General features: G+C 56.9%; 1 protein-coding gene across 2 annotated transcripts; it reads left to right on the top strand.

Moving 5' to 3' along the window:
- The first annotated feature begins 590 nt into the window (after positions 1–590).
- NAT16 (N-acetyltransferase 16 (putative)) lies at positions 591–9,801 on the top strand. Of its 2 annotated transcripts, XM_017857676.1 has the most exons (5): positions 623–649; positions 1,548–1,587; positions 6,334–6,739; positions 7,695–7,919; positions 8,560–9,801. In XM_017857676.1, exons 3-5 carry the CDS (start codon positions 6,338–6,340, stop codon positions 9,130–9,132), a joined length of 1,200 nt encoding a protein of 399 aa, XP_017713165.1. In that variant the 5' UTR covers positions 623–649; positions 1,548–1,587; positions 6,334–6,337; the 3' UTR covers positions 9,133–9,801. The 2 variants fall into 2 exon arrangements, with proteins under 2 accessions (XP_017713166.1, XP_017713165.1); XM_017857677.1 differs by lacking the exon at positions 1,548–1,587 and having other exon boundaries at positions 591–649.
- Positions 9,802–10,238: the final 437 nt, after the last annotated feature.

Raw genomic sequence — 10,238 nt, 5'->3', positions numbered from 1 at the left:
TCGGAGTCCCCTTCCCAGCCGCTCTTACAATGGAGACAGGAGATTTCATTGAGGCGTGGCTCCTGGAGGAGGGGGACTTCGGGGCAATGGGGGACCCCCGGACAGAGAACAGAGGTGCTGGGCGTGGGGTGGGGAGATAACTAAGCCAGCAACTTCAGCATCACCACCACCAAAACCCGAGACATCCCGATCCCCAGTCCCACTCCCCAGCCGGGACACGGGGCAGAGTCTCGCCAGTAGGGCTTGAGGCCACCCAGCTGCCCAGGGCGCACCCCGACCCCCGGCCCCGCCAGCAGGGCACGAGTCCGCTCCGGATCCGTCCCGGGTTTCTCCCGTGTCGCCGGGGTCTCCGCCCCTCTAAGCTGCCGCCGAAGCGTCGCCGCGGGAGCCACGCGTGCCACCCGAACCCCTGAACCGCTGGGCGCCCCGGCCCGCGTCGCCAACGGAGCTGCGGCACAGCCCCGGCGCTGACCTTCGACGTTCGAGTCGGGCTCCGACAGCGCGGCGGAGTCCCCGAGCGTCATCCTCCTTTGACTCTTGGGGGCTCCAAAGGGACCTCTCGCTTGGCACCTGGGGTGTCTGCGCCCGCCGCCGGCCCCGATTGGCTTTGCGGCATCTCCGCCCTGGCTCCAGCTCCGGCTCCGGCGAGGTAGGGGGGCGGCCGGGCCTGGGGAGTGGGGAGGGGGCTAGCGTGCTCCTTCACCGCGGAATGGGGCAGCGGAAGGCCACCGCCCCCCAGGGGGACCAACGGGCTGCGCCTCCTTCTGCCCACCCCTCCCAGTCCGGTGACCCAGAAAACTGAGTCAGAGGCTGCGCTTCAGGTGTCCAGAAGTGCTCCCCCGCCTCCCTCTGTTGCCATGTCGCTCCCACCGGTCCCCAGGGTCCGGTGCCCAGGGGAACCCCCGCCAAACAGACCGCTCCCTTCGCAGTCTTCCTCTCGCCCAGGCCCAAGCCCCCACTCCGGGATAGAGGCAGAGGGCTGACCCTCACTCGGGAAGACCCTCCAGGACAGCCTCCGTCCTCCACGACTGTGGCCCTCTGGGGCCCCCACCCCCATTCGCTGGGCCATCTTCCTCAGCCCCTGCCTCTGTCCACTCCCTAGGCCTTCCCTCCCGCCCCCACTTCATCGCCTCTTCCTTGTCTCTGTTTCCAAGGTTGTTCTCTTCCAGCCTTTTTTCTGACTTTCTTTTCCCCTTGACCCCTTCCGCCCCCGGATCTCCGCCCTCCACACCCCAGGGCGAAGGGGGTGTGTCACGCTCCTTTCTATTTACAGTGCCCCAGGGGAGGGGTGCGTGCTAGGATTTTTTTTTTTTTTTAATCTGCTGGGCCCGGAGTCACGAGGTGTCATGTCTGATTCAGTGTCGAAGCCTCCTCCCGCTTCCCGGTCTGTCCCCTGCGGCCGCATCTCCTGTCTGCTTTTGTCTGCTCTCTGCCTCCATTCCCGTTCTTTTCGCTCTCATCTTTGGGCGCTTTGTGCAGTCGCCTTCTTTGTCTCCGCCTCCCCGGCGACTGGGCTCTCCCTTCCCTCTCTCTCCTCCCTCCCCCAGTGTCAAGAAGCCATCGGCCTCAAGGGCATCGATATTTCAGGTGTGTGGGGATGCGGTGGGAGTGGGGTGTGGGTGGGTGGGCTCCTGGCATTCCCAGCTCTGACTCCGATGATGCCCAGCTATGACTCGGATCACCCCCTCCCCAAAGCAATCATTCATATTTATCAGATTTAAAGAATGTCCCCAAGGATGTGGGGATAGGGATGAAGAAAGAAATGCTGTCCCTCTTTTTTTTTTTTTTTTTTTTGAGGGCATCTCACTCTTGTTGCTCAGGCTGGAGAGCAATGGCGCGATCTCAGGTCACCACAATCTCTGCCTCCTGGGTTCAAGTGATTCTCCTGCCTCAGCCTCCTGAGTGGCTGGGATTACAGGAATGCGCCAGCCCGCTGGGCTAATTTTGTACTTTTTTTTTTTTTTTTTTAGTAGAGACAGGATTTCTTCATATTGATCAGGCTGGTCTCCAGCTCCTGACCTCAGATGATCCGCCTCCCTCGGCCTCCCAAAGTGCAGGGATTAAAGGCATGAGCCACCTTGCTGGGCCAAGAAATGCTGTTCCTCTTTTAGGAGGGCACTTGGTCCAGGAGATACCTGGACTACATTCCCCACAGTGCCCTAGACTCACCAGCTGCCTCCACCTCTGCCTAGACATCTGATGAGAGTTAAGAGTTCCATGGAGCCAGGCTGGAGGGTGCTGGACTGGAGGGTAGAAAGCGGTCAGCGTGTGAAGCAAGGGTTACAGGCCAGCCCACCGGTTTGGCTTGGTCTGGAATCCCTGACCTGTTTTATTACCCACTTCCTCCAAGGTTTAAGGACCTGGGAAGCTTTGTTCATGTCCCCAAAAAGGCAACAGGGTAGAGGTGGTGCCTAGGTTGAAAGATGGGGGATGCGTTGGAAAGTTCTTCCTTCCCCGTGACTCTGGGAACTCCCCACATCCACCCCTACCCTTTCCTCCCGCCACAAACAACCTTATCTGAGATGTAGACATACCATTTGAAAAAGGTCTCCCCACTGTAAGCAAGGGAAGGAGACTGGAGCCGAATGTCTTGAATGAGTCAGGTGGGTTCCAGTCTACCCGTTGCTCACACCTCATCACCTTTGGAGGCAGCGAGGGTATTGCTGGAGGCACCACTGAACCACCAGCTTGCATTTTCCTGTGAGCCATGGACAACTGGTTCATGTTGCCTGGAGCTGCAGATGGAGTCAGAAGCTAACTTGCTCTTCTTTGGGTCGCATCATCCCCAGAGTGCGGTGCAAGAGGTCTGGGGCTTGGGTTGGTCCCAGGCATGGAGGCTTGTGTGTTGGCATAGGGATTGCTGACCGTGTGGGCCAGACAGTGAGGGAGTTCCCAGCAACCCCATCTCTGGTTCTTCATCATCTTATCCCACCTGGGCCCTTCAACTCCTGTTCAAGGACCCAGTAGTTACCCTCCTTGCTCTTCAGGCTGAGTTCAGAGATCCAGATACACTACAAAGAGATCTTGGCCGGGCATGGTGGCTCACACCTAATATCCCAGCACTTTGGGAAGTGGAGGTGGGAGGATTGCTTGAGCCCAGGAGTTCAAGACCAGCCTGGGCAACATAGTGGGACCCCATCTCTAAAAGAATTAAACATTTAAAAAAGTAGCCAAGTGTAGTGGCACATGCCTGTAGTCTCAGCTACTCGGGAGGCTAAGGTGGGAGGATCACTTGAGCCCAGGAGGTTGAGGCTGCAGTGAGCTATGATGATGCCATTGCATTCCAGCCTGGGCGACAGAGCGAGGCTCTGACTCAAAGAATAAAATAAAATAAACAAACAAGCAACTACAATAATAATAAGAGGTCTTTTCCCCTGGCCTGGAAGCCAAGGAAACTTAACTTTTAGCCTGGCTTTACCCAGACTGAGTCACCTCAGGCAAGACTAATCTCCTTGATTGTGAAATCAAGGGTAATCTCCTTGATTGTGAAAACAATGGGTTGAAACTTGATGGTCTCTAATGGCCCCAGCAGGGGATCTAAATCCTCTGAGCTTGGCTTCCTCCTCTCCTCTGATAATTCTGGCTCCATATCCAGGTGACCTCCAGGTATTGGAATCAGATGAGAAAGAATCAGAAAACAAAGAGGGAGATGGAACTCTTTTTCTTGAAGCTTGGTTTGTATAGCAAGCATATCGCGTTTAGGCAAGCTCTGTTTATGACCTGGAAGTGCAAACCACTCCTTGGTCCCACTGCTGGTCAACCTTCCCCAAACCTAGGAACCTAGGTCAGGCTTTTGTAAAAAAAAAAAACTCCAGTTAAGTCAATATCACCCCCACAGAGTAGCTGGTCTGTTTGCCCTTGGGATGTTGGTTAATGAGGCTTAATGTAGGTTATCTGAGGTGAGCATTATCATTGGCTGAAAGAGAGAGGGGGGATTTGATTGGTCGATTTGGCTGATCTGGAAGAGACAGGCCCAGAAATAGAAGTCGCTGGGACTTGGATAGGGGGCTTTCTCTTTCATTTTGATGGAACTCGGACAGAACCCTTTTCAAATGGTTCCTAGTCCTGGAGTGGACAGAGCCCAAGTCTCCCTATGGGGAAGAGGGGCAGAAGGAAGGAAAGGAGGGTGGGGGGTGGGGGTTGATTGGCTTAGAAGGAATGGCTCAACCTTTGTTTCCTTCCTCCCTCCCTCCCTCCCTCCCTCCCTCCCTTCCTTCCTTTCTTTCCACACAGAGTCTCACTCCATTGTCCAGGCTGGAGTGCAGTGGCTCAACCTCGGCTAGGGCTCACTACAATCTCCACCTCCCGGCTTCAAGTGACTCTTGTTCCTCAGCCTCCCTAGTAGCTGGGCTTACAGGCGTCCACCACTATGCTCGGCTAATCTTTGTATTTTTGGTAGAGATGGGTGCAGGGGCCATTGAAAACAATATGCTAAGAATAGATAAGGCTCAAGAACAGTATCTCTAGCTAGTTGCACTTTTAATGAACTCCAGTAGTCAAGGACAGTATCTCTAGTTGAACTTTTAATAAACTCTAGTAGGCACCAAGAAGGCAGACAAATAAGAAAGAGCTTAGAGACAAGGAACTAAGCAGAAGGTTACATCTGGGTGCAAAAGTTTGTTTTGCATTGTGTTATTTTGCTGACGTGGGGTTTATGGAGTATAAATAAAGTGAGGCGGAGGCTCTAGGCACGGCCGCCATGTTCTCTGTTTCTCTTTGTCTCTTGTGTCTGTTCATTTTCACCACCCCCAGCGCGGTCCTCAATAGATGGGGTTTCATCATGCTGGCCAGGCTGGTCTCGAACTCTGACCTCAGGTGATCTACCCACCTTGGCTGAGCCACCGTGCTAGGCTGCCTTGACATTTTCTAGTGGAGCTGTCTATCTTGCTTATATTTGAATGTGTATGTCAAGAGGTGGAGGTGGGGGGACGGGGAACTGGGGCAGCAATATGGAGGATATTTGGGATCTACACCCTCCTCCCTTTGCCCTGGCTGGGATTGTAACTGGCAGTGGCAGGAAATGGGGGTGGGGGTGAATCCTCCACTGTTCTCTGGGAACTTTCTTGTGTACAGAGGGGAGTTTCTTTCTCATGTTGTCCTTGCAGAGGTCTTAGAGAGGTTATGGGATCCTTGAAGGAGTGTGCCTCTTTTTTTTTTTTTCTTCTTTTTCTTTTTTTTTTTTCTTTTCTTTTTTTTAGACAGGGTTTGTCTCTGTCACACAGGCGGGAGTGCAGTGGTATGATCATGGCTCACTGCAACCTTTGCCTCCTTGGCTCAAATGATCCTCCCACTTCAGCCTCCAGAGCAGCTGGGACTACAGGCCCACCGCACCACCATGCCCGGCTAATTTTTTTGTATTTTTTGTAGAGACAGAGTCTCACTATATTGCCCAGGCTGTTCTTAAACTCCATGACTCAACCAATCCACCTGCCTTGGCCTCCCAAAGTGCTGGGAGTACAGGTATGAGTCTTCAGGCCCGGCCTTCCTGTTTTGTTTTTTGTTTTTTTTTAACTACCCCCAAATGCCTTTTTTCTTTTGCCTGGGTCCCTGGTTGCTGGCTGGGCCTGGAGGAGATCTGGGGCTGGTCTATGGGGAGCTCACAGGGTTCTAAGTTTCTGACTGTTAGGGAGCATCCCGTAAGAGTGGAGTGGGTAGAGCTGAGATTTCTGGAAGCTGATGGGAAGAGGGAGGGAGCTGGGAGCCCTCCACTCCCAGGGTCTATGTGGACAGCAGAAAAGAAAGGGTGTTTGTGGGCCAGGTACAGTGGCTCACACCTGTAATCCCAGCACTGTGGGAGGACAAAGTGGGAGGATCTTGAACCCAGGAGTTCGAGACCAGTCTGGGCAACATAGTGAGATCCCTATCTATATTTAAAAATAAGAAGAAGTGAAGAAAGGGGCCGGTGCGGTGGCTCACGCCTGTAATCCCAGCACTTTGGGAAGCTGAGGTGGGAGGATCACCTGAAATCAGGGGTTCAAGACCAGCCTGGCCAACATGGTGAAACTCCATCTCTACTAAAAATACAAAAATTAGCCAGGCATGGCGGCACGGTGCCTGTAGTCCCAGAAACTCAGGAGGTGAAGGCACCTACTGAAACTGGCAGGCAGAGATTGCAGTTAGCCGAGATCGCGACACTGCACTCCAGCCTGAGCAACAGAAAGAGACTCCGTCTCAAAAAATAAATAAATAAATAAAAATAAAAGAAAGAAAGAAAATAAAAGAAAAAGAAAGGGTATTTGTGTAGGAAGGGGCATTAGGATCGTTTGTGTGCAGGGGCCCAGATGTGGAAATGAAGGGCTCTGATCCAGGTGCTGCATTATCTTTTTTCTGCAGGGTCATGAAGCTGGAAGCCAGCTGTGGCACAGCCACCTCAGAGGTCACTAAGCCGGAAAAGGAGGCTGCCCGAGATGCAGAGCCAAGCTCTGAAACCCGGCCACAGGAGGTGGAGGCCGAGCCCAGGTCCGGATCGGGGCCTGAGGCTGAGGCTGAGCCCCGGGGGGCCGAGTCAGGGCCTGAGGCCAAGGCCGAGTTGTCAGGGGCCGAGCTTGGGTCCGGATCGGGGCCTGAGGCTGAGGCCGAGCCATTGGACTTCGTGGTAGCCACGGAACGGGAGTTTGAGGAAGTGCTGGCCATCTCGGGGGGCATCTACGGCGGCCTGGACTACCTTCCCAGCCGCTACCACAGCTGGCTCCGGGACCCCGACCGCACGGTGGTGCTGGCCAAGCGCAACGGAGGCGTGGTGAGCCCGGGGGCAGGGCCCAGGTGACATGGGGTGAAGCCACCTGCGGGTGCGTGGACCTTAGGAAGAGGAGGATGAGAGCTTCTCCCCAGCCTTCGTCCGGATGCTGAGGAAGCGCAGGGCTTGCAGCGCGAATCCAGGGGCTATGTCAGTGAGGGTGGGGTGGAGGACTCCTAAAGCAGAGGAACCAGAGGGACAGGTGAGCGCTTGAAAGTTTGAGGATCCACTGGAGGATTTTTCTGGGGGTAAAAGCAAAAGAGGTGGGGAGCAGGAGAGACAGGGTAGGCTAGGGGTGGGAGCAGGAAGAGCTTAGAGTTGGGCTTGGGGAGAAGCTAAGAGGAAGTGGGGCGTGGCAAACTCCCGGGGAAGGAGCCAGAGAAGGGGCGTGGCTAGCGGTCCAGGACTTGACACACTAGGAGCTGGAGCATCTCACGAGGTAGAAGGGGCCGGACGCGTCGGCTCATGCCTGTAACCCCAGCTCTTTGGGAGGCCGAGGCTGGAGGATCACTTGAGGCTAGGAGTTCCAAACCAGCCTGGGCAACATGGGAGACCTCCGCTCTAAAAAATAAAAATAAAGAAAAAGCCGGGAGTAGGGGTGCCTGTCTGTGGTCCCAGCTACTAGAAAGGCTTGGGGGTGGGGGGCATCGCTTGAGCCCAGGAGTTTGAGGCTGTAGTGACCTGTGATCGCACCACTGCGCTCCAGCCTGGGTGAGGAGACCCTGTCCTAAATTAAAAAAAAAAAAAAAAAAAAAATGGTGGACGAGGCCCCGGCGAATGACTGTTCTGCCGGCTCTGTAATCTGAAGCCCAAGGGCCGTGCCAACCCAGGCCTGGCCTGGTGCCCGAGTGGTGACGACGGAGTGCTCAGCGTGTGGGAAGTGGAGAGCCCAGTGAGCCGACAGCCCTGGCAGGGGCGGAGGCGGGGAGGGCCCCCTGCTAACGGCCTCGGTCCGCAGATCGCGCTGGAGTCGGTGAACGTGATCGACGCCGGGGAGACGGCGCTGGTGGAGGGCCTGCGCGTGGCGCCCTGGGAGCGCGGGAAGGGCGTGGCCGGGCTGCTGCAGCGCTTCTGCTCGCAGCTGGTCAAGCGACAGCACCCGGGGGTCAAGGTGGCACGGCTCACCCGGGACGACCAGCTGGGCCCCCGGGAGCTGAAGAAATACCGCCTAATCACCAAGCAGGTGAGAAGGACCGGGAGCTCGGATGGCTGGGCCTCTCTGCTGGGGCACACCAGGAGACCCTCCCCGCCCCCAGCAGAACACGGGCTTGCTTTCTCTCTGGGCTCTACCGAGTGGCGCGGCCCCTGAGCCTTGCCCTGGGACTCCCAGTCCTCACCAGACCTTTTGACCCAGCGGAAGCCAAACTCCCGACTCCCAGCCTGAAACCCTAGTCCTCGCTTCCCAACTTCGGGCACCCTGCCTCCCCTAGGATCCTGCCTCTGTTCAGGGACCCAAGCATCCTCCTCTCAGCCTTTGTCCTCCCTCTGCGCCTCTCCAGTCCTACTGACTGATCGGCCTCTCTGGCTTTCATGTCCCTGGAGACTCGGGGACCCGCACCCTCCGTTCCCTGGCTACTCCATACTGATCCCACCTCTTCTTGGGGATCCACGTATTGGGAGCCCGTGCCCCTGGTCCCTGTCTGGTACCCTTGAAACCCAGGCTTTCCCATACCCCACGCGGCCCGGAGCCCTCACGTCGCTCCTCCGGAGGGACGCAGGTGGGAGCCCGTGGGCGTGAACTTGGGAGTGAAGATGCCTGCCGAGAGGCGCCGGGCTCGCTAGCCCTCCCGCGCCCGCCCCGCGCTCACTCATGCCCCCCGCAGGGCATCCTTTTGGTCCGATTCAACGCGTCCGCGCTGCTGGCCGGGCTGGGCACGCGGCTGGCGGCTCTGCGGACCTCCGGCACCTTCTCGCCGCTGCCCACCGAGGCCGTGTCCGAGGCAGGCGGCGACGTGGCACGCCTCCTGCTGTCGCCCTCCGTGCAGCGCGACGTGCTTCCGGGCGGGACCATCATCCAGGACTGGCAGCCCTACCGGCCTAGCGAGAGCAACCTGCGCCTGCTGGCGGCCAAGGGCCTGGAGTGGCGCGTGGACAGCCGCGCGCGCCCGCGCGTGCTCACGCTGTGCACGCGCCCCTTCCCCATCCCGCACGGAGGGGACGGCACTTGGCGCTATCTCAACATCGATGCCTTCGGCAGCGATGGCGCGCAGGTGCAGAGCCAGCTGCTGTGGCACCTGCAGCGCCAGGCCCCGCGCCTCGCTGGCCTTAATGTCATGTGCCAGCTCTTCCTGGAGCCCCAGCTGTGGTCGCAGCTGGCTGACTTCTGCCAGGCCGGGCTGGGGCTGGAGCTGGTGAAGGGTTATACTGAACAGTACCTGCTGGAGGCCGACATCTGAGGCCTCTCCTCTGGCGGGGAATAGGAAAGAGAAGTACTTTGGACCCGCCCCCTTCCACAGTTTCCCCCACCAGCCTCTTCCCTGCCATTTCCGACGCTGCGTCCCCTGGGAAGTCCCCTCTGAGTCCTGCTCTCTTGCCCTTACCGGCGCAGGTCCCCCCACTCTGTCCCTTTTCCCCTTACTATCTTGCCTCTAGCTCCCCCAAACACCATTGCCCATTCCCTGACCTGAACTTGTGGACTATTGGGTGTGGGGTGGAGGTGGGGGCCTTGAGTTTCTATTATCCACCCTTTTCCCAAAGCACTGGTTCCTGCACAGACTTCAGAGTCCTTCCTTCCTTCTCCATCACCTCAGCCTGGGCGTGAATTCCCCCTTTCCTGGCTTCTCCCTTCTGCCCCCTCCTGGGTGGAAGTGCTCAGGAGTGTGTGGGATGCCAATCCACGTTTCTTTTCTTCCTCCTGCCCTTTCTAAAGCCCTAAAAACTGGCCCCGCACTGCCCTCTCTACCTCAAGCCCCTCCCCCTGCTCAAGTGCCAGAGATCTGCTCTGGTGCCAGAGCTCAGTGCCCTCTCCCCACTTCTCTCTAGCCTCCCATCCTCATCCTCTCTGGATCTCTACGACGCTTAACACCACAGTGCCCATTTTTCTGTCCCTGTTTCTCTTCCTATCACCAGCCCACTGTGCAATCGAGAGAGAGAGAGAGAGAGAGAGAGAGAGAGAGAGAGAGAGGGAGATCCTGTAAAATGGAATGTATTTAGATTGCTCCCCCATTTGAGTCCTTGTTCATCTGGTGATGCACTTTCTGAGCCTCCCTCTCTCTCACTGGGGTTCCCTCCAGCTTTGCACAACGTTGCTATTTCGCAGGCTCCCCCGTGCTCCAGCTCACCCGGGCGCGGGGGTGGTGTGGTTCTGGCTGGAGAGTTTGGTACAGTGGAGGGCAGGTCCCTCAGCCTGGCATAGGGGCTGTCTCCTGGTTCCAACCAGGCCACCTTCTAGTGCAACTGGAATCCCCACCTCCTGGTATTTCTGGACACCACTCCCTTCCTCTGGATCATTTATGCTTTTAGAACTTTGAGAGTCTTCTATTTAATTGCAAGTAGTAACAGC

Source organism: Rhinopithecus bieti, unplaced genomic scaffold (assembly GCF_001698545.2).
Source record: "Rhinopithecus bieti isolate Rb0 unplaced genomic scaffold, ASM169854v2 scaffold_42772, whole genome shotgun sequence".
In the NCBI taxonomy this organism is placed as follows: Eukaryota; Metazoa; Chordata; class Mammalia; order Primates; family Cercopithecidae; genus Rhinopithecus; species Rhinopithecus bieti.
This window is presented reverse-complemented; position numbering and strand designations above follow the sequence as displayed.

Excerpts from the sequence above, each read along its gene's own strand:
- NAT16 (XM_017857677.1), top strand. The coding sequence starts at position 6,338 with ATGAAGCTGGAAGCCAGCTGTGGCACAGCCACCTCAGAGGTCACTAAG. Across the intron at positions 6,740-7,694 it reads CCAAGCGCAACGGAGGCGTG|ATCGCGCTGGAGTCGGTGAA; the intron begins GTGAGCCCGGGG and ends CTCGGTCCGCAG. Across the intron at positions 7,920-8,559 it reads ACCGCCTAATCACCAAGCAG|GGCATCCTTTTGGTCCGATT; the intron begins GTGAGAAGGACC and ends TGCCCCCCGCAG.